At 35.3% G+C, this 25340-nt stretch overlaps 1 protein-coding gene across 1 annotated transcript in view; it reads right to left on the bottom strand.

The window, feature by feature from the left end:
• Positions 1-25340, bottom strand: part of LOC113075998 (polypeptide N-acetylgalactosaminyltransferase 9-like) — a 72120-nt gene that overhangs the window by 3704 nt on the left and 43076 nt on the right. Inside the window, exons 5-9 of the mRNA XM_026248648.1 lie at positions 24968-25165; positions 20204-20321; positions 6913-7098; positions 1989-2126; positions 934-1029 (exon numbers count right to left, since the gene is read on the bottom strand). Of these exons, the coding sequence (XP_026104433.1) occupies positions 934-1029; positions 1989-2126; positions 6913-7098; positions 20204-20321; positions 24968-25165 (736 nt within the window). The remainder of the gene's footprint in view (positions 1-933; positions 1030-1988; positions 2127-6912; positions 7099-20203; positions 20322-24967; positions 25166-25340) is intronic.

Genomic DNA, 25340 nt, shown 5'->3' with positions numbered 1-25340 from the left:
ATACACTAATGACTAATAACAACTGTATTGCAAGGGAGACAGTTATGAAAGGACAGGACACAGAAACTTAGATACAATCTACAAGTAATTTCAACCAGAGCTGCTCTCTGTCTCCAGGCAATGATGCAATGCACCACCGATGTGAAATAAGTGCACACTGAGGTTGACAACATGTGCTTCAATAACAAATCTAATTTAATTCTCACAATTCACATCAATATGCACATGTGATTTTATTTTATTTTTTCCCCAGACCGCTGCATATGTCAATCTTGATAGGGTCATTTATCTTTGCGAACGTGGCATACTCCTGGCTCCCAGTCCTTGCATTTGCAAGTAACAAGATTTCTGCTGTCTGCTCGGGATACAAATTTAATGTAAATGCAATGATGTAACCACAAGAAGATTGAGAACAAGATTGAGAGGCGTTTTATCTATGTGTGTGTGTGTGTGTGTGTGTGTGTGTGTTTCTATTGAAATACTGAAATATATTTGTTTTTTTCTTGTAATGCTGAAGTTTAATTTTCAGCATCATTACTCCATCCTTCAGGAATCACCCTTATCTATTGATTTGGTGATCATTAAATATGTATTATTATTAATATATTTGTAGATACAGTGGCACATTTTTTTCAATATTCTTTGCTAAATAGAAAGTTAAAATTTATGTATTATGTAAAATGTATTATTCTCGCTGTAGTATTGTTGTCGTGGAGATGCTCTGTGTTTCCAAATATGGTAAGGGGCGTAACCTTTCCATCACACACTTGAGGATTTCAGCCAATCAGAATGCACTGGATAGCTGGCCAATCAAAGCACTCCGTGCTTTTCAGAACAATGAGCTTTGTTAAAATTCAGAAAGGAAGGGGAGAGAGGAACATCAATAATGTATGGTATGTTGAAAATAATTATTTTTATAAAACACACACTAACCTGAGATGACATGCCATGACATGGGTAGAGAATAGCCCTGTCATCCTCCTCTGACCCCTGATCAAGGCAATATCCACTGGCTTTACTGTTTCGCACCTAAAAAATAGGTAAACATGAGTAAACACAGGCAGGCAAATCACGACGCATGAAGAGTGAGCACACTGTGTACTTTCAAGTTGCCCAGTTTAGCTTATAGCATTAGTGCTGCTCTGAATGTCGAACATAAATGCATGCACACATGCTTCGTCAAATCCATTTGAGAGATGACAACATTGACCATCCATAAAACCTAATACAGGACAGAGGATGAGATATGTGGAATCTGTGGTCTAGCAGGCATATTTTCAGAGACAAACTATTCCAACATAGCTATAGATTTTCCGCCCCTGCAGTTACTGAGATCAATGTAGAAATGCAGGTCTCTTTTTTTTTCCTTCAACAAATACAAAATACTGTAAAATTCCTCTTCTACTGAGATTAAGGCATGTTAAATCCTAACACACACACACAAACACACACACACACTCATCCCTCCTACCCACACGCTCCAAAGTTAATAAGGGCCTCATTAAATCTCATTATGAGGAAATTGGAGATAATCCAATTACAATTACAATTATCTTTACCTTTCTCCTGTAACTGCAGTTTTTACCGTTCGGTACAAAAATACAAACTGCAGTGCTTAAATAATGAAATCACATGGAAATTACTATATACTCAAGAAAAAAGTTTTCCTTGGTGACCTTAGCAAGAATCAGAAAATAAATTCACCTTCAATTTAGCACTTGAAGTTTTATTAAATTAACCATTATATACATGCACACACACACACACACACACACATAGAAAGTAGATATATGCAATGCACTTAAGATCTTTAGAAAGCTGTTAAAGTGAATGATTACTTTAATATCTGCCAAAAACCTGTAACAGAATGATAGATTCTTCACAGGATTATAGAGACATTAAACTAACAGCGTGTGAAAGTACATGCCTTTCTATGAAAGGTTTTGTTGGTTTAAAAGGTGCATAAGGGATTGGTTTGTCTTTATTACCTCTCCGTAAGTGATGGTATTGTTGTAAATTCTCATCTCGGGATAGACATGCTCAAGGTACCAGCGAAAGTTCCTGCAGTTCATTTTCTTCCTCAGTGCTACACGCTCTGACACGTCTCCAAAATCCACTCCTGGGTTCTGGAACGACAGAAACAGACTGTTAGTTGTCATTTGGCAGACACCGTTTTATGCAAAACAATTCAAATACACTAATTACAGGAGCAGCTCTTCTGGGATTCTGGGTTAACAAAATACCACAAACCACTTTCTAACAGTGGTGGACGAAGTACACAAATCAAGTACTTGAGTAAAAGTACAGATACATATGGTAAAATATTACTCCAGTAAAAGTAAAAGTACTCCTTTTTCAAATTTACTCAAGTGAAAGTACAAAAGTACTCAATTTTTTATGTACTTAAGTAAAAAAATACTGCAAGATAGATGTTTGCAATTTTATATAGGCTACTTAATTTAATGTTATATTAGCACATTTTTTTTATAATCCTACTGCTCAAAATACCTGGGATTTTTTCCAAAATAACCACTATATGGAGTCAAAATATATTTTTGTTGTTGATATGGACTACGCTGATGAGAGTGATGTTAACTGTGAAGCTTACACTGTGATGTACCTGAGAGAAAACAGAGATGACCATCTGATTTTCACCAGTAACAAAAAAGTATTTTAAAGTTAGTTGTTTTACAGAACATCAAAGTTACAGTACAGACCAAAAGTTTGGAAAACTCATACAAAGAGTTTTCTTTATTTTCATGACTATGAAAATTGTAGAGTCACACTGAAGGCATCAAGGGCTATTTGACCAAGAAGGAGAGTGATGGGGTGCTGCACCAGATGACCTGGCCTCCACAGTCACCGGACCTGAACCCAATCCAGATGGTTTAGGGGTGAGCGGGACCGCAGACAGAAGGCAAAAGGGCCAACAAGTGCTAAGCATCTCTCAGGGAACTCCTTCAAGACTGTTGAAGAGCATTTCAGGTGACTATCTCTTGAAGCTCATCAAGAGAATGCCAAGAGTGTGCAAAGCAGTAATCAAAGCAAAAGGTGGCTACTTTGAAGAACCTGCAATATGACATATTTTCAGTTGTTTCACACTTTTTTGTTATGTATATAATTCCATATATAATTCCACATGTGTTAATTCATAGTTTTGATGCCTTCAGTGTGACTCTACAATTTTCATAGTCATGAAAATAAAGAAAACTCTTTGAATGAGAAGGTGTGTCCAACTTTTGGTCTGTACTGTATATATGACATGATAATAAGGCCTGAAGTTAGGAAGAACATTTTAAGGAAAAAAATAATAAAAAAAATTCATAATGATTTTTTCCTTCTCAAATCTTGTCTGTGGTTTAAAAACACCCCTGGCCAAACGGGGTGCATCTCTTCCCACTGATAATTACTGTAGTGACCATGTTCTGAACATCACATCCTTTCTTTTCTAACCAGATGTAATCTATCTATCTATCTATCTATCTATCTATCTATCTATCTATCTATCTATCTATATATATATATATATATATATATATATATATATATATATATATATATATGTGGCTGAATAAAAATATTTGAACATTTATAAAAATTACATCAACTTAGCACCAACAAGCTTGTTAGCTAGACAGTTAGCATCAGCTAACAATATTTACTTATTTTCAGTACGATGAACATTCATGTCTGTCTACTCGTCTAGTTAATCCAAACAATAAACATATATAACGTTACTGTCGATAAACAATATAAAAACAGACGTCACATAGGACATTTTAATAAAACTGTTAACATTACGGCAGCGGTGAATTTGAACATGCATGAGTTATTGTATTTAATCTGTGTTGTTTTAAGGTTTTTTTGTTGTTGTTGTTGTTGTTTTTTTTACCTAAAATTGATGTGTCTGCATCGTCTGCACTCGAGCATTTCAGTGGGCTTAAATATATCTCTCTTTACAACGGATTTAGTTTCCAAACAACTGACAGTTTTGACCTAAATATGATTTTCAGTTACAATAATTAATCCAAAATTTCGACATTAATAACTTACTTTTAGCAACATCAGACGCACGCGTGCTCACAAGATCTCCCGGTTCTTACTTCTGGTGACTCGCACTAAACGGTTCATTTGAATCGGTGAGTGGTCGACTCCAGAACAGCTGCAATCGGATCATTCTAATTCGTAAACGAATCGTTTGGTGTGATTCGCGATCCGATTTAAAGGTTTATTTTGAAAAGACTCAGTTCATTCATGATGAATCAGACACCTCTTCTGAGTGTCGGAGCACATGATATTATACGGAGTAACGATATGTTTTATGAAATGTAGTGAAGTAAAAAGTACGATTTTATTCTTTGGAATGTAGTGAAGTAAAAGTAAAAGTTGCTCAAAATAAAACTACTCCAGTAAAGTACAGATACTTGAAAAATGTACTTAAGTACAGTAACGAAGTAAAGCTACTCCGTTACTGTCCACCACTGCTTTCTAATAGTTGAATTTTTCTACGTTACTTTGATACAATATTAATATCCATCCATCCATCCATTCATCAATCTATCCATCTATCTATCTATCTATACTAACTAGATAATAATGAGAATATATGAATAGTTAGGATGCAAAACCCTCTAAATGCCATCTGAAATTTTCATCTTAAATTTGAATTTTTATCATGCTCCTATGTTTAGGTTCAGTAATTTCAATCTAATTGCAATGTATAGGCCCTTTTCTATGCAGTTAAAGTGAAATAACTGAGCGTAAATATAGTGGCCTGATAAAAATGCTTATTTTATAAGACAATTTCAGACCGCATTTAGAGGCTTTTGCATCTGAACTCTTCATATATACATATAAATATGAAAATTAAAGTTAAATCAACTACCCCGAATGTTGTTGGGACTTATAACCACATTAATAATAAAGGGTGTTACGAATGTAGCCTGCTAGAACTGTTCATTTAGTAATTTAGTGGGATTACATTCCCACAACCTCTTGTTAACTTAACAGACCGTTCAAGCTATTTATATACAGTTATGTAGCTTAGGACAGTTTGTACTTCGTATTAGTTATTTTGAATTCCATATTCACCATGTTCTGTCATCAGACCATCGCTCATAAACAAAATAACTATAATCCGTCTCAAATTTGTGAGTGAGAGCTGTGTGCTTGCATTTATGTCAGTCATGGGAGACTGCAATTGTTCTTTCATTAGGAGCCGCTAACATGCTAATCATCTGTTTAATTACCAGCGCTAGCGAGTGGGCTCAAGTAAGCATGGAGAAGTGCTCAGTGGATTGAAGCAAAGAACTTCTGATGGTATTCAGGAACTCTCTGCTAACACGCTCAGAATCTAAAAGTCAGTGTCTGATGCTCAGCGCTAGTGCTAATAGGAGTTGGGTTGCCAACCATCCTAATATACAAAAACATGTCTTTCAGGGAACAGAATTATGCTCAGTGAATACAGAATGCAGTTTGTAGAGACTTACGCCCAAACAGTTGAGAACACTTCAGTATTTATCCATATTTTTCATTGGGGTTGATAAAATGTCTAAACAAAGCATTTCCAATGAGAGCTTGTTCAACTTGAAATATTTATATACAGCCACAGTCTCTAATGTTTTATTTTGTCTGTGTAGAAGCTAAACTGATTTGTGTTTAATGATGTTTAGCAATTTATTATGACATTAAAATGAATGTGCAATGAAGTCATGTCAGCAAGCAAAAAATAAAAATAATTATAATAACTGTCATTGTATTTCACATGTACTGTAGCACTTATTTCAGTCATTTTATAAACATTTATAGCTGCACGTATACTGGGAGTATGAATACTGAAACAATTTTAGCTCATTAATTGCTATTGATAAAAAAATAAATAAATTGCAAAGACATTTTTTAAGTAGAAAACTGAATATACTCCAATATTATTTGAAAAATAATTTTTACACTGCACAGCATCCCAGTTGCTAAAATAAAATAAAGTAAAATAAAATATGTTATCGTTATTATCAATACCTTTTAATTAATAAGATGACTAATATAACTACATAACTACATAATATATTGACAAATAATGGGTTGTATTTAAGGACATATTCATGTAGAATAGATTTGAAGTGGAGAAGAATTAACTTAATTTTCTGCATAAATCTGCCTTTTTGATATGCAACAGTAATATTGTCAGTCTAAAGCATTACTTTTGCAGTTATGTCACTGTTTTGCTTCATAAGTAAACATCACTATCATTACTGAGCACTGCAAGACCAGTAACAAGCACAGTGAATGGTGCATTTGTAGTAGCACATGTGTAATTGAACACTACTGCTTTCTGAATAACTATTAATAATGTATATTTGGCCATTATGAACTTGTTTTGCATTTTAAAACTGCGTGGAGATATATTTTTCAAGTGGTGAAGTATCTCATTCCATTTATTGACCAAGGCCATTCTGGAAACACTTCAGTGCAATTAAGTCTTTTAATAACTTAAGTGCTGGCTTTGGATGAATTATCCTTTCAATGCGCTGCTATTCATTTTAGAAAGAAAATAAGCTTCATGTTTACATACCAAGATTCTTAAAATGAAATGCATATTTTATTAATAATAATGCTCGATAAGGCAAGATACAAGAGTTCCCTTTATATAAAAAAAAAATCGAACTAATGTAAAGCATAACGCATTTGCAGCATATCTTCTGTAAAGACTATGACTGCGGGAATTGTTCGGTGATGGTGACATTAATACTCGTTCTGACATTAATACTCGTCCTCGTTCTGTGTATTGTGCCTCGTACAGAAGACACGCAAGTAAATTAATCTGGACAAAATTGATCACAGCAATCATTTTCCATTAACTATTGGCTGTGTAGACTCAAATGAGGTTTGGTGATGGCTAAAACTTGGACTCACATTCATGGGGATATTCCAGGCCATGTAGACGTGGGACTTAAACTCATCCATCCAAACTTCTGCTGCCCGCAGCGCGTTCCGCTTGGCATAGTAGTCAATGTCGTTGTTGTACGGTTTCTTTGTGCGTTCGATGTGAGCTACTCGTGCACACGGGAGAACCTCCATACTGCCACCACACTGCCACACCTGCACACAGAGACGGTAAATAACAGGTAAATCTAAAACAGTAAAATTATTATTTTTTTTACATATTTTATGAACAACAACTTCTTATGAAAGCACATTTATAACAGCAAATTACAAATAAATAATTTACAATTGTGATTTTTATTCCTCATGGTTCTAGAAAAAGATTTGCGAGATCTGAAGTCAGAATAGTTAAATATTGAAGCCTGTTTCCGTCACTGAACAAAAAATTGAATATATAACTGCGACTTTGTATCTAAAAAATTCTGACTTTTCTTCTCATAATTGCGTGATATAAACTCGCAATACTGAGAAATAAAGTCAGAACCACGAGATATAACCTTACAATTCTGACTTTTTTTTTTCACAAAATTGCGATCTTTAGAAATTCTGAGAACATCGTATTTTTCCCTTCCTCAAAATTGGATTTTAACTCACAATTGCGAGTTTATATAATGCAATTCTGACTTTATAACTCGCAAGTTTTGCATCTAACAATTCTGACTTTTCTTCTCGTAATTGCAATAAACAAACGTGCAATTCTGATTTTTTGAGTTTACATCTCACCATTTTGACTCTTTTTCTTGCAAATGCGAGTTTATATTTCACAATTCTCAATTTTTTTTTCTTGCAGTTCTGACTTTGACATGCAATTGTGAGTTTATATCACACGTTTTTTTTTAAGTCATAATTGTGAGATATAAACTCGTAATTCTGAGAACATTCTTTTTCTCCCTTCCTCAAAATTCAACTTTATATCACACAATTCTGACTTTATATCTTGCAATTCTGACTTTATAACTCACACTTGTGATTTTATATCTTACAATTCTATGGAAAAGAAAGTCTGAATTGTGAGTTAAAAGGCACAATAAACTTTTTTTTTTTTTTTTTTAGGCCTATTCATATCAAGATGCTAATTTGCTATTCTGAGAAAAAAGTCTGGATAGTGATTGAGCACAAACCTCCCGCTCTCTCTCGTGAAGCCAACAAGGAAGTGACTAAAACTGTAATTCATCGACTGGCCACTTGAGGCTGGCTGCAAAAGGGAGTCAATCCCATAGACTCCCATGCTTACAGCCTGGTGCCAAAAATGATTTTGGTCTGTATAGCTAATTTTACCCTTCATGACAACTGTGAGGGGGGTGTTTTTTGATAACTCATCCGTTTAAATTATATTACGCCTTACATTTCTGCATAATTAAGGGCGTGGCCACTTGGGTGACAGGATTGCTGTTGTTGACATTGCAGTCACGCTAGGTGGGCGTGGCTTCACAGGAACCAACTCCCGCCTTTTTTTTTGCCCATTTTCGATTGTCCAGGAGAGTCACGCGGTGATTGCTTGCCAAGAAGGCGAAGGCCCGCTCTGCACACTTTGAGTTACAAAAATCCTCTTCAGGAGTCCACGGGTGACGTCACGTACACTACGTCCATATTTTTATACAGTCTATGATTGTGACCTTTTTTATTTTTTTATTCTTCAGCAGACTTTTTTCTCACAAATGCGACTTTATCTCTCACAATTCAGACTTTTCTGCTTAGGGTTACGAGGTATAAACTTAGAATTGTGAGAAAAACGTCAGAATCATGATATGAAAATAGCAGTTACCATTATTATTTTTATTTAATTTTTTATCCTGCGCTGGAAACAAGCTTCCATAGGTTCTAGTATGTGCAAAAGCGATGCTAAGGTGTCCATCATTAAATAATACAGGTAGTTAAATATAATTTCTCGCTATGCTGACTGTCCTGACAGTGAGAGTAAGCATTTAACTATAACAAAATGATGTGTAATTTACAACATATTGAAAAAAATTACAAAGTCAAATGTTTTGCCATCTAAATATTCTCAGAACTCAAAAAATAAACTGCTTTTTATTTAGAGAAGCTCATCTCGCCTGTTGAGGTTTGCCCCCTTCATAATAGAAAGTGTGTGAGCGTGCCTGATAAAGCAATTAAGTGTTAAGGGCCATTAGTTTGTGCTGAGATGAGAGAAACAGGGGATGATGAATGAATGTGTGGAAGAACGAGTGCAAATATAAAACATCTACCCCTGAGACCCACCACCAGTCACACTATTATGCTGACTCTGTGTGTCTGCCTCCACATCATAGAAATATGAAAAAACAGACAGTGAATGTATTTATGCCATTATGAGGCAGAGCCAGCCTGCTGCTGATGACAGGGGCACAGGAAAGTTCACCGAAACTGCTGGAGAACAGATACAGAAGGTCTACTGACCTGAAAGGCCAGAGACTAACAAATGAACATATGTATATTAATAATCGGCTATTAACATTACAGGTGGATAGCTTTGAAAAGATAATGTATGTAACTAGATATGACACACTTGAAAGAACCACTACTAGATTCGAGAGGAGTACATTTTTGCAGTAAACTGAAGATTCTTGCACCAAGAAGTGATCATTTAGTTTTACATGATCATTTTTTACCCTCTCTTTTAACAGCTTTAAGAGTTATATATGTACTATAAATTACATCTCATAAAAAAAAAACAACAACAAAGGCTTCTATTTAGCAAGGATGCATTACAGTACATTGATCAAACGTGACAGTAAAGACTTTTTTAAAGCATTATTACAAAACATTTCTATTTGCAAATTTTTGGAACTTTCTATTAAACGCAAGCATGCACGCACGCACACATGCACACACACACACACACACACACACACACACACACACACACACAAACCTTAGCAGCATAACTTTTTTATTCAACACTTATAGTAATGATGTTTTTAAATGTTATGCCAAATCATATTAGAATGATTTCTGAAGGATCACATGACACGTTTTAATCGTTAAAACCATTATAGTAATAATTGCAATTTAAAATATGTTAAAACAGAAAACAGTTATTTTAGATTGAAATAATATTTTTTAATATAATTTGATCAAACAAATCCAGCCTTGGTGAGCGAAAGCGACTTTTTTCATAAACATTAAAAAAATTACAGAACCCAAACTTCTGAACGGTGACAAGTGACAAACATCTTCTATTAATATAAATAAAATATCCGTGATTCAGTCTAATTCTGAATACTCTGCTTTTTGAAACCAGATGGTGTTGAAAACAGGGACACCAAATTAATATTTTACATTAAAAGAAGCTAATACAAGGAGAACTCAGAAGCACAAACACACGAAGGAAATAAGTAAAATAATAAAGACGATCTTCAAGTGCATTGTGCATCCTTGGTGGCTTTATACTTGAGAGCAACGAGCAGATTTGCATACTTCTTCACTTTGAGAGCTAGCGGTCCTCTGTCCTCCACTAACCGTGACATTAATGGAACTAGCTATGCATTCACTGACTTTCATTAGCTGTGAAAATACTTTCAACTTCAGCACCACTGATCCATAGAGCAACCTTGGTGTACAGAATCAATCTCAGAGCAGTAGAGTTCTGCTATGGCCTCACATGCTGCAGGTCTGCTTTTCCCTGCTCTCTCACTCTACAGTGAATACTCCATTGTGTGCTTTGTTCAAGCTCAATAAAAGCCTACTTTCAGTCACAGAACAGACAAAAGACAACAAATTAACTTGTCAGCCCTCTGTGTTTGGATTAGAGTTGAGTAAAGAGACTGCCCACTCTCTGAGAAAGAAACGGTGTTAAACACCACAGAGCTAGTGTTACAAAGACAATAAAAACCTAAAACCTATTGCACACTATCGCTAAGTTCAGAGTTTGCATTGCTTTTGGCCGTATAAAATCTGTAAAGTGAGGTTTTATAGGCCTTTATAGACAAAAAGCCACTGCAACTTCCTGTTTCAGCAGGAAATACATTAATACAGGAAATTAATTACACATTATACATTGTTTATTTTGCCAGCAGTATGATCAAATATTTAATATTCAGCTTGGCATGTAAAAAACAACAAACAAACAAACTAATTAATTAAGGATTATCCAAGTATGTTTTACAAGAAAATGCCATAATTTGCCATTTCTTTGTAGCTATTTGTGCAATTTATTAGCAATTTCTATGTGAATAGAGTTTCAAAGGAGTATTCAATGAGTTTAAAGAGAGTAATTGTAATGCTTTTCAGTGGCCTCATTAATATCCTGCAGTTACCTGTGCTTTTACGCTTTTTTCTGAATGTCTGCATATCACAGAATAAATCTGAATGCATTGAGACAAAATGTATTTCATAGGCCCTTATTTCCATATATGTAGAATGTCCTCTATAAAAATAGTCTCTGTCACTGTTAAGATTTGACCTTCTTTGCGTGGAAGCAGGGAGTGAGATGTTTCTGCACATCTTTCAGCAGGTTTCTTTCATAACATTATTAAAACAAATCATTCTCTCTCCGGACTCTGGAGCCGTGTTGATGAAATGATGATTGTTGAAGAGCACCGACAGAAACACATTTACCTCACGCTAAGAGGGAGGTCATTACTGACTTTTTTCCACCTTTTTTTCCTCCCTGCCGTAATTAAGCGGTCTGGAGGAGAGCCATCAAGGTCAAAAACTCTTGGTGAACAACTCTGACTCAAACTTTTCTGATCATTATTGGGCATAATCAATAAATCCTGTCAAAATCAGTGCTGTCCAAAGCCCTCAGATGAATTTTGTACAGTGTGTCATAAAATATGTTGCAAACTCTGTTTTGACTTTTACTCAAGATGTCATGGGTGTCATATCAAACAATTTAGCAAGCAACAATGTATTTTCTCCTTTGAGAGACAATATCTTTATTTATCATGGATTTTTTTTTGATTAACAGCTTTGAAGATTTTTTATTGGAGGATAGCTATGTTATAAGCTGCAAATTAGATATTTAAAAAAACAAAAAAAACAAAAAAAAAACATATGACCTGCTCTTTAAAGACATTATTTGAAATTAATATTATTATTATTTGTATCAATGATTGTATGGCTCTTTATATCTTTACTTCCGTACTTTTCATAAATTTAATCCATGCTGGATTACAGTATTAATTTATTTTATTAATTGCTGTGTGTTAGAATGCAAGGGGAAAAATACTAAACTTGAAAACTTAATTAAATCATTGCACCATTGTTGTTTGTTATATTTCTTGTTTACAAACCATCTGCAATCTAGTTTAATCAGGCTTCTCCACAGTCTGCAGTAGCTATCAGATCCGACCTCCAAGACTCGCAATTGTGGTGAGCAAAATTCGCTCAGTACAGATTTTGTGGGTGCGTTTACTGTTACACGATTTGCATAATTCCTTTAGTGAACTGGGTGCTAAAACAATGCAAACAGTGCATGCAAATTAATGGTGCTATCAGCGTGTGCAATTCATTCACTCCTCCCTCTCTTACTCTTAATCAAGCATGTTTGGCCAGTGTTAGACTGACGTACTTTCATTTGTTTTTAAAAAGTTACATCATCTCATCCTCTGAGTCATCTGAGAAAACTCCTCTCCTCCTCTCTCGCTCCCTGAGCATTATATTCTCTCTCTCACTCTCGTTCCCATTCTTCCTATGACAGGGAACAGACAAAGCTTTGCCATCTATTATTTTAATCACGTTAATTATACCAGACGGTTTTATGTGATGTACGGTTCAGATCAAGCGCTGGCTAATTTAATTGGACCCTCTTGCCAGCCTGTGCTCTCCGAGTCATATTTCAATGATCAGACGCTATTGATGATCATTGCAATGATAAAAATAGCAATAAAAGGCCATGACTTAATGCTGTCACATTGGCGGATAGATAAAAGTGCCACGGTAATTCATACTGAGATTTAAAAAAAGCTACTAAAAACGAATCTGACATCCCGTCTCATTAACACTCATTAAGTTTTACCTGTAGAAACGCTGCCGAAGGTTCAGTGCTGAATCCTCTAACAAACATTAACACGGTGACTTGCTGCCAATATATTATGGCAATTATTACAGTAAAACTGTGGGAACTGGAAAAAATAATTAGTGTCGTCCAAAAAGCAGTAAACTTTTGTAAACTTATGTTATATTACTTAGATGAACAAGTACGCACACACACATGGACGCATGCATGCACGCACACACACACACACACACACACACACACACACACACACACACACACACACACACACACACACACACACACACACACACACACACACACAGGTTTAGATGTTTTATGAAGACGTGCCAATGGCTCAACATGTCAACATGCCAAAACCAATGGTGCAATGGCTTTTATTCTGTACAAATTTAATTGTATATATATATATACATATATATATATTATAAAAAAATGACTAAAGCACAAGCGCATAACAACATTTATAAAAAACAGAAAATATTAAAAAAAATGAATTAAAATATTGCTAAATACTATAATAGTATAGAAATAAACTACAATTAAAATTTCTACATATCATTACACAACATTCAAATGAGATGCTTGAGTTTATACTATTATAGGCAGGATAAAACATGTCTAGCTTTGGCTATTGGACAATGAAAAATAACCCTTGAGCCTGAAAGCATCTGTGAGCCACTCGAATAAAGATAATCGACTTTTCCATTGTGGCCTTTGGGGACATTCAAAAAAAATAAATAATAATAATAATTTTTAGATTTCTAATTACATATTCAGTATCCCTCCCAGGATAAGATGCATGGGCCGCATTTCTGCCAGTGAGCTTTACTAAATGAATTATAATTTCCCCTCAGCTGTCGCTAACTGTGTCTGCTGAGGATCTTTAAACTGTTTGGACTGAGTTGCATGGTAACACTAGTTTTTGCAAAGACATGAAGAAGATGAAAATGACTTAGGAAATGGAATCGGATGATGGCACGTACTTATGATAATATTGCATGTTAAAAAAAGCGTACACACATCGGCATTCAAATATGAGTTAATGAGAATCCTTTGAGGTAAATAAAGGTATATATTCTTTGTTTAAGTGTTCACTTCTATTTACATTACTTGTCTATATGGACAGTAATTCTAAGCCACTAGTAAGAAGGTGGCGTGCTGTGGAATACTTGGAGTGTAGCAGGAAAAATAATCTTCTCACGCAGAGCATGGGACGAGATGATATATAATGCAATGATGTTTGAAGGTTAATGTAAAGTTTAGGCTCAGGGATGTTAGATCTCATAAATCAAGGCTTGGCTTTAACCTGTCAGGGAAATGCAAGCACGCTAAGGCCCAAACTGCAATATTTAATACTTCACAATATTACTGGGCTCACTGTATTATTGATTAAATAAATGCAGCCTTTGTGAGCACATGAAATTTCAACTCATTAGAAAAAAAAAAACAAGATTTTGAACGATATATCGTACATTTGAAGTTTCCTTTAATGCCACTTTGAGTTCTGAAGATTGTTACAGTACCACCATGTAACAAAGCTTTAAAGTATTCATGGCACACTAAAATATAGTCTATGACTATAAAATGCACTATATCTGAAGTATATATGTGTTCGTAGTGTATATGATTGATTGAACAGTGGCATCCGTTCCAGAAGAAAATGTTTCAAATTCAGCTCATGCTCTTTTCTTTACTTTACAAGCACTTACTTCAAATTCTGACGTTCTTGACATTTGCTCTTTTCCTTTAATATGTGTTTGATAAGCTGGGGTCTCTCCCCCGCCGGTGTCAGATGCAAGGCTAGAGTAGTCAGGCCGTCCCAAGCCTAAGAACAGCCATCCATTCCTTCCATTTTAACACATTGTCAAAAATACTGTAGGTGCGTCAACTGAAGCACAAAATTAGTATATCTCTAGGTGCACGTGCACAACGATGGCTAGGTAATAGAGTACAGCAAGAAGATGTACCAGCACACACACACACACACACACACACACACACACACACACACACTTAACAGCATGATCTGTGGGATGTATCAAAAACCTCATATGAGCCATAACAGAGCCTCCCAGAGCGCCTGCATCTCTCATGTCCTCTCTTCACTAAACGCAGAACAGGAGAGGTAAAATGAGTTTGTTCCAGATCCGCTGGTTGAGCTAAGCCTAATGGAAATTATAAAATTCAATTTTGGCTCAGAGGAGAAAATAAATTCAGAGAGTACAGTGAGGGAAAGATTGGATTTCTGTGCTGTATTATTAATTTTGTCAGCTGTCAAGCAATATCTTCATTATATGACTTTTTGCTAATTTTTCTGTTGTACACCTAAACTTAATTTATTTAACTTTACTTAACTTTTTAAAGTAATGCATGCAAAGAAAACACACAAGCATTCACAGATTATGCTGCTATAATCTTGATATTTCTATGGGGTGAAACTTTTTTAATGAGGAAAACAGTTCTGTAGACTACAATATATAAAATACTCTTCTTTCATTGAGAAATGAGTGGCTGCTCTTACTAATGGTTTGTGAGTTTACGGTCGAGTCCAATATAGTTTGCAGTTCCCCATCCTCCTTGGAAAGATGCTTTACTGTATGTTGTGAGAAAATAGGTCTAAAAGGTGCTGCAAAAAGGGTAAAATGCTCTTTTCAAGATGACTCAAGCTCAAAATTAGCCTTTTTTGCAACTTCATTTTTTACGTTTAAAAAAAAAACTTTATGATTTTTGTGTTCAAAAGATTCAGAAAAATTAATCCCACTGAAAACAAATTAGACTAAGTTCCAGCTATCTTTATCCTCCCCTGATGGTTATATCCAATCGGTTGGGACGTTAACTTAAAATGCATGAGAAACATTTCAGAGTTTGCTGATCTTCTTGAATATGATCCACGCAGACAGGGGAAGTAGCTCTCAAAATATTTTCCATCTCAGTGTTTCGATTTTCTAAAGCAACTAATAAATGTATTCCCCGGATAACCCAATTAAAGAGAAAAGCTGCACTGATCCATGTGGGTAGACACTAGTTAGTTATGCAAATTAATTCTATCTATCTACATAAAGCAAAGAGAGTCAGATACTCAGTAATCGTGCAGCTTCCCATAGTGCATATCAACATGACAAAATACATGCCTTTGAGTCCATTAAAGCTGCAATATGATTGACCAGAGGGCAAACCAATTGTGAATGTACAATACAACCTCAAGCAAAGATGCTGCTCAGAAAGATTTAAAAGCTTTACAATTCGCCAACATGATCCAAAGGTCATCTTCCTTCTCTCCCTTCACTGGTTTGTTTTGTATTCGCCTTTCAGCATCCATGCGGTATGTGTGCATGTGGGTGAGAAGAGACCACAGATAAAATAAAAAAGACCCGCTCGCCTGTCTTCATAATGAAAAATTGCTCCCTTTTGGAAGGTTTGAAGCAAGGACAAAAGTCACTGGAGATCTGACGTGCTGCTTTAACCTCGGTTAGGGTTTTGCTTTACATCTGATTCTACATGAAATCCATCTCATTAAGTCTTATGAATCATTAGAAAAGGTTCTGCAGAACTGGGTCTGTCTTGAGATCTGATGAAATAGTTTGGCACCATTAATTTAAAGCAGGGGAAAAAATTGCTATGAAAAGCCCATTTTATTAAAGTACAGTATTCCTTTTTAGTTCTATATCTTTGTAATTGTATATTTAAAAACATTTATGTATTTGATTGAAATGTTACATTTCATCAGTACTAAATATTAAAAAATGTAGGGCCAGTTTTACTTAACAGGACAAATTAGTGCAAGAGCGCAATTCCAAAACAGATGGGAGGGAAAACTTCAGTAGGTGTTTCACTAACAACCGTGTAAATTAAAGAACACACATGCAACATCTAATTTACATACTGACCAACGTTATATATCATGCACAGCGCAAATTAGTGTAGTCACAAATAAAGAATAAGAAATAAAGAAACCACTGTACATTGAAAAGATAGAGATGGAGCTGGTATTGCGTTACTCATAGTGAAGGGTTTCAAGTCATCTTTTATTTCTTTAGCAAAGTAAAAAAAAAACATGGCTTGGCAAATGATACGTTCGAATAATTTGTTCTTCAGGTATTCCAAATAAAATGAATACATGTGAAAAAAATCATATCCATTCTATGCATTTTAATGCTCTCCTCCCATAGCTTTTGCATCTGAAAGGGAAACTCCTACAAATTCATATTCAATAAGGTCAGGCCCAAAAATAACTGTCCACGCCTTTTCAGAGCTAAATCATCGCTGTGCATCTTTAGTCAAACCTGGCCGTACAATTTTAACATCAAAAGATGGTTTGCACTGGCACAGGCTGTTAGTAAAACTGGCCCAGAGTAGGTGTATTTAGTTGTATCAAGTTTAAGGCCTTAAAAAGTCTTAAATGTTTTAAATGGTACAATAAAAGCCTTTATTATTATTTCAAAAGGTCTTAAAAGATTCTGAAATCCTGGAGATCCCCTCAGAGGCTGAGAATACATGAAAACAAAGGAAAAAGAAAAGACTCAACAAAATGTGGATGCCAGGATGTGAATGGCTGGTTGATTAGTGTGTATTGTTTCACAAAGATTTTTTTATTTGCTACAGTATTTGTTTTTGTACACTTAAACTTACACTTAAACAAAGTTGTTGCCAGTGAAAAGGCTGTGTGGCTAATAACTATAATAATTAATTAATAAATGTGTATATATGTTTATTAGGGCTGTCACTAGACTCAATGGAAAAACTGTATAAATATATATATATATATATATATATATATATATATATATAGAGAGAGAGAGAGAGAGAGAGAGAGAGAGAGAGAGAGAGAGAGAGAGAGAGAGAGATCAAACAATATTAAAACACTGTTACAATTTTTGTGTGTTAATTAATGGATCTCATGCAGTAATTTTGAGAGATTCAATGTTGATGTAACAAGAATACAACATCATTTACTACAGCTATTTGTTAAGCATTGCATCTTCATACACTTCAAGTCCAACACTGTTAAAAACAAGTATCTACAAAACTGCAAAAAATCAGCAATTGGAAAAATGCTATAAAAGGCTGCTCACAAAAAAAGTACCCTTGTGAATCATCCTCTCCCAGCCTGAGTTCCTGCTTGCATTGGTAAAACAAAATGTCACTTCAGGATAAAATTTAACTGATATACACTAAATGCAATTAGTTTGGGCGGTAAGTGTCAAATCAGCTCTTTCTGAGCCACTTTACCGCAGTTTTAATTTCCCTTGTGGGCATTTGGTACAACTTCACACAAATTAATCTCCCATCATACCGCTGCACATTTCTTCTAATGTTTTTAAGTCTTCATATAACCTATTCAATCTGAGCCTATTGCTCCACAACGTCCTCTCCTCGACTCCACGCTTCTGAATATCTTTACAGAGTGAACTAAGGTTGTCTATTTGGTGTGGCATAAGGTTAATTATTAAATATGTAGCTGTCAGTCAAAGTTATCCCTCCTGAATGAGCTGCATCAGCTTTGGAGGATTAACCAGAGGATGAGATGGATCACATCTGCACCAATAAGCATTTGGTTTATTTCAAAGCTGGGACTTTGACACAATTGCTAAATTCTATATATATATATATATTTTTTTTTTCTGTTACAAGAAACCTTCTGCGGCATGTAATGAAGGAACAAACGGAATGCACAACACAGTAAAAAAAAATTCACTTAAAGTTATAGTTTAACCCAAAAAAAATAATCTAATTTTACATGAGTGGGAGCTAATGTTTACATGGTTTTGACTTTTTGGCTAAACTATCCCTGTATGTTTTCTTTAAAAGGATAGTTTAACCCGAAACAAAAAAGCAGCCCATGATATATTAATTAATGTCTTGTGACACTTTTTACTTCACGAGCAAGGTGATGGACTGGAGTGGTGTGCATTACTTGATGATTGCTGTGATGCTATTAGACTCATTATGACGGCACCCATTCACTATAGAGGATCCAAATGATTTAATGCTATTCTCCAACTCTGTTTTAATGGAGAGACAAAGTCATCTTTATCTTGGATGGCCTGAGGGTGAATACATTTTCTGTCAATATTCATTTTCGGGTGAACTATTCCTTTAAATCCACTAGAGCAGGCAATTTCAAACCGAGGTCGGAAAAAAAATGTGTTCAGATGCAAAACAGTTAGAATCTTCTCAGAAGTGGTCTGTGAAATATTGGTGGGTATGTGAACTATTTACATTTCAAACAAAAAGTCTTATTTAATGTATGAATCATCCAGGATATATGGCGAACACAGACAATGGCATTGTTATTTGTTGTAGAAAAACAAACAAAATGTCCTTACAATCAAGTACCAGGATGTAAAATAGCAGAACATGATGATATCGGAGTGCAAACAGTCACTGTGCATTTTCAATCTATACCGATCCAGTATAAAATGCCTCTGAGGTTTCAGCAATTCTGTTGATTCTGAATTTAAGTAAAAAAAAAAAAAGAACAACATTCCAGGAAACTATTTTCAACGAAAACCACAAATGATTCTGTCTACTTTTGTATCAGCTGTCAGCGAGACATAACAAACAGACAATTGAAACCGTCTTCAACCAGACGTTTCAAACAGCACGAATCATCTCCATAGTTCAATCTATCATCAGGCTGAAAAAAACACATTTCTGTCAACCAACACTCGCAATGAATCTTTAAAATGAATTAAAGGATTTTTATCCAAATTATGCAAATCTTCTAAGGATATTTGACGCCCCACAGAAAGAACAGCTTCTGAATTTAAGCAAGTTCAATTCTCCGTTGGCTCACAGACCATGTGAGCCTTGAAATTTCTCTCAGGGCTGCAGCTCCAGGAATCTACTTTCTTTCTACCCTACTGCCTTTAAAGCATTCGAGCTTGTGTAATTTGGCACGGAGTACTTTCCCTTCCTTTGGGCAATGCATCTACTCTTTGATGGAGGGGGGAGTCTGCACACTTACCAAACACTCTCTAGTATGATGCCTTGGGCATGAAAGCATGAAGAAATGTAATTAAACGTATGTCAAATGCTGAAGCTTTGTAGATAGAGTTAATTACATTGTCACCTGTGAATTTACAGAGAGGGTGGCAACAATCGCAAATTGTAATTTCTGAGAGGGTCTCATATGCTAAAAAAATGCTCAATGAATACCAATGGACAGTGAATGTCTCAGCTGAACAAAATGAACAAGGCATGTTTTTATGCACATATGTTTACATCGCCATACTTCACTTATCTAAGGCAAATAATGGCATCAGTGCACAAATACGGTTTAGGAAGGATCTCACTTACCCTCATACCAAGTTCAATGTTTTCTCCTCCGTACACCTCCATGCCTGGGTCGAGCAGTCCGATTTCTCCAAAATACTCACGATCTACCACAAAGGAGCAGCCGATCATTGCAGGCGTCCTGTGCACAAGAAACATACATGAGCATTCATATTCAGAGAGATTGGACGGATGGACAGATACACTCTCACTTCAATTTTGTGAATCAGAAAGGTTCTTCAGATGTTAAAAGTTCTTTATGGAACCATTTAGACAAAAAAGTTTCTTCTATGGCATCGTGAAGCACCTTTATTTTTTTAAGATAGATATACAGAGAGACAGACAGATGATGGATGATAGATAAAGAAATAGAGAAATGTGTTTATTTGGTTTTTGTTGGTGCTACTCTTTCTTCACCCTTTCCTTATATTCCCACTTGGTTTCTTGCTCTTCAGCGTGTAATATTAAAACAACTCCACATATGAGAGTTTGCTGAGATGGCGGTTGTCCCTGGTTTTTCAGGTCAGAGACACGCTCAATTCAAAACCCTTTCCAAGAATTTGCAAGTACCGTATTTTTCGGACTATAAGTCGCACCTGAGTATAAGTCGCATCAGTCCAAAAATACGTCATGATGAGGAAAAAAACATATAAGTCAAACTGGACTATAAGTCCCATTTATTTAGAACTAAGAACCAAGAGAAAACATTACCGTCTCCAGCCACGAGAGGGTGCTCTATGTCTTCAGTGTAGACTACTGGAGCAGTGAGCAGCATAGAGCGCCCTCTGGTGTCTGGAGATGGTAAAGTTTTCTCTTGGTTCATGTCTCTTAGTTCATTTCTCTTGGTTCATGTCAAATTAATTTTGATAAATAAGTTGCACCTGACTATATGTTGCAGGACCAGCCAAACTATGAGGCCAAAAGTAATAAAAAAAAAAAAAAAAAAGTTTTATTTAGCTACTGTATTTTCCGGACAGTAAGTCACACTTTTTTTCAGTTTATTGGGTTCATACAAAAACCAGTATATGAAGTTTTGTGAAAGTTTTCTTAGCAAGTTTACTTTCCACTTGTTCTAAAACTCTGGCCTCGGTTAAAAACTTTTGGGTCAGATCTGGGTTTGTTGTGAACACAGCAAGGAGGCAAGACGATTTCGAGCCGCCTCTACGATCCTGTCAGCTCTCCACAGACAAAACAAGTGTTGTGTTACAGAAACTCAAGATGAGTTTGTCACTGAATGTCATTTTTGGTTTGGTGCTTTGCTGTTGGGTTGAAAGTGAATTGTTTGTTAGCTGATAATGAATGCTAGATGTACAAACAGTTCTACAGCGATCCATTATATAGATCACAAAGAAAATAACAATTCTTCGAGTCCAGGTCTTTGTGCAAACAGTGCTTTCTTAAGAAAAATATTTCACTCGTTCCGGTATTGATTTAATTGTGATTTAGTAGACCACAATTACCACGTATACTTTCACCGGGAGTTTGGAAAAGAAATGTTTTATTTGTATGAATAGTCTTTGTGGAATGCAGTGTTCTTTTTGCCAATACTGACAAACACTTACATTTTTTTCTGTTTTCTTTGCTCCTGTAGGCAAGTACAGTGCAAGTACAAACATTCACACCCTTGGAATGGTTTATATTTTATTTTCTAACAACACTAAACCACAAAGGAATTCATTTGGCTCATTTTGTAAGAATATTCTTTTGTTAGACAAACTCCCCCAGATGCATAAATATCTATTGTTGTTTAATATTATATTCAAAATAATAAAAAAAAATTCACATAACAACAAGTCTTTAATTATTATTCTGAATAGATTAATAAAACACTCAAGGCAGCATAAAATGTTGAATAGATAGTAGTTATCATTAAAAAAATAAAAAATAAATAAAGGTGCATAAAGATTGTATAATGTACTTTCCTATACTTTTTATAGGTGCTGTATGTCAGGGTGGTCTTTCTGGAAAGCATTCATGTGGAATATCTCCCCTTGGAGTGACTAATTGCTTATTCACAGACATTTGAACCCTGCTGTCCTTCATTTAACAGTAAACATGCATCATTTAAATAAACGCTGCTGCAGTGTGCTATGAGCATTGGGATCCTCAGTGCTGGATAGCCACAGGCTAGTTGAGCTGCAGTGGATACACAGAGAGCTTGAGAGAAGCGGAGCTGGAATGATTTCCAATAGCGCAGCTCACTGACACACTGCAGGCCTGCGGGCGGCCGTTTTAACCTGTCAATATCAGCACTTGAGAAAAGGCTTGCATGGACAATGCATGCTGCCTTTCTCTGTAATGAGATTTTGTTCAAACGTTTAACACATGTTGCTACCTCAGGTCACATATATGCAATAAAAAAAAAGGTACAGTAGAAATCGATCTGGAGAGATTCATCGTATTAGTCGATGAACACTCATGTTGTGTTCTGGTCATTTTGACCTGTAGAGGATTTATTTGCCAAAATGATGCCCAAATAAAGTACTCAAAAACTGAGGTGTGTAAGTTCAGATCAATGAGGCTTTTCAATCCGTTTTCAAAATGAAATATAAAACTTGTGCTAATTGATGAAAGCAAGATTTAATAACAATACAGAATAATTAGAGGTTTATAAGCAAAAGAAAAAAAGTTCACTAGGAAAATCTAATTAATTAAAGGATTTTAAGAAAAGTGCAAAGGCTAAATTAGTTTGGAAAGATTCACTAAAAAGATTGTAAAGCTGTAGCAACACACAGGTCCTGAGTTCAGTTCCCAAGGAACACATTTGCTGATAAAACATTTATACCTTGAATGCACTTTGGATAAAAGCATCTGCCAACGTAAAAAAGCATACTTTACTTTGACTTTAAAAGATGTTTTAGTACATAAAGCATGGGTTGATTTTATTGTATCTATAATAGATTACAGTATATGTGTGCAATATATGCCTAACATCAAAAAAAAAAAAAAAAAAGAAAAGAAATCTGAACTTTGTGATGGTGCACACACATCTAAAATGAAACGTTTTTCTAAAATTGCATGCTTTTTGAGCATTTTTGACAATTAAATTCTGCTATACAAACTTTAATGAGTGCATTTCAGCTGTGATGATATTTGATTTGTGTTTCTAAAGATACAAATATACTTTACACAAGAAATGTTTATGCTTTAGATGCTACATGCTACATACATAAATATATGTGTACATTTTAGGTATGGATTGCTATGAAAAGGAATGAGATCGCACTGGCTCCGCACATCTAAAGCTCTTAGGGTATTAAATATCACTGAAAAAAAAAGGAAAAAAAGAAAAGAATAATAATAATAAAAAAACTTTTCAGTAGCCAATATGAGACATCACAGGGATCAGCTCCAGTAATATTGGGCTACAGGCCTAGTTTCTCTCTCCAAATAGCTATGAGTCAGAGGCATGAATAATGAATGGGATTTCTGCTGTCCTGATACTCTCACACAATAGTGACCTTGACCAGATTTCAGACGAAATGAAAAAGTCCACTCTCCTCCGGCGAGGTATATCCACCGCTCTCAGGGGTTTAGGACTGAGCTGTAACAAAGCTCATTTCACCAAGCTGGTTCTAAGCATACAATTAGTATTTAACTGTAAAGGTTCATGATTTGAGAATTGAGGTGTTGTAGAGCTGGACAGCTTTAAAACGCCTCTGCACCATGGTTTGGATTCTAAACCAATATCTTCCAATAATTTCTAATGTATCTCTTTGTTATTGTTGTTGTTGATAATGCTTACTTATCTGTAATAACTTTCCTGACATTTAAGTATTAATGCATTTAAAAAAAATGTTTTAATTACACTGGAACAGTTCCATCTACAAACAAATAATGCTAGACGCTATACTGATTTATATTTTTATACTGATTTATCATGTTCCACAATGTTTGTCTTCATTTTGAACAATGTACTTACTGTAAATCTACTGTTTCATATTTTGAAACCTAACACATTTCATCTTGTTTAGACTGAAAACCATGCAACATACAGTAAATATGCCAATTAGTCTGATATTTAATGAATGTGTCACTTATTTTGCACTTATGTTGTAGTAACATTTATACCTTTTAAAATGTTGTTTATGTGTTTTACAGTGTTCCTGTAGCTCAGGTGGTAACTAGCAAGTGCAAGGTTGGGGATTCGAATCCCAGGGAACACATGTTAGGAGAAAATTGCTAGCATTGAATGCAATGTAAGTTGCTTTGGATAAAAGCATCTGCTAAATGCATACATTTTATGTTAATCTTTTTGGCATGCAAGTAATATTTGAACAAAAATATGATATTTCATACTTGTAGACCTGAAACTGAAGAAACATACAAAGACAGAAGTGCTATTAAACATTATATTACTACTGTTTCAGTTTTGGCTTGCACTGAGTGACTATATATATTTTATTAGTTCATCCATTCCCTATAGGGGTCAAACCTTACCCATGATCATCTTGTTTGAACTAGAGTAGCAGGACACTGCCGTCTAGGTCAGAAAACAAAAATATCCAAAATAATGATGTCAAACTGTTGTAATCCATGGTATTTTTTAATTTCCTTTTTAGTACTGGCCATGTAACCCTGAAATGTGGACTGAAACGTTTTTCTGAACTGTATGAAATAACACCGACAAATCTTTCAAGGAAGCAAAAACATGAATGCATTTAGTGCACATCCAAGAAACTAACGCAACCGTATCACTTCTGAAATATTAATCTCTTATATCCCTGGTCATTTATATTTCAGACAATGTCCTCATGCATTATGGAGTGGACCGCTGGATGCCCTTACCTGATGGGGGCAGTCTCATCGCCTCTGTCCAGCCAATCCTGTGGTGGGATGATGTACATGCACCAGAGGCCCCAGTTGTAGCCATGAGCTGCATTAGCGTACTGCTGCACCTCGAAGGTGTTGTACTTGATATTATCTATAGCAGGGAGGATTATCCTAGTGTGATCTTCTTTCACTCTGGTGAGGATAGGCTCAGCCCTGAATAAATGATAGAGATCAGAAAGAGAAAGAGATCGGGAGGTGAGACACACTGAGCCTGTCTTACTTTTTTTTTTTTTTTTTTAACTCAAATTATAAAAGAGCAACAGGGGTAAAATGAGTGTTAGATTTAAATAACGTACAACATTTGATTAAAACAGTCTCCAAAATGCCT

The sequence above is a fragment of the Carassius auratus genome, unplaced genomic scaffold, assembly GCF_003368295.1.
Source record: "Carassius auratus strain Wakin unplaced genomic scaffold, ASM336829v1 scaf_tig00018226, whole genome shotgun sequence".
Taxonomy (NCBI): domain Eukaryota; kingdom Metazoa; phylum Chordata; class Actinopteri; order Cypriniformes; family Cyprinidae; genus Carassius; species Carassius auratus.
This window is presented reverse-complemented; position numbering and strand designations above follow the sequence as displayed.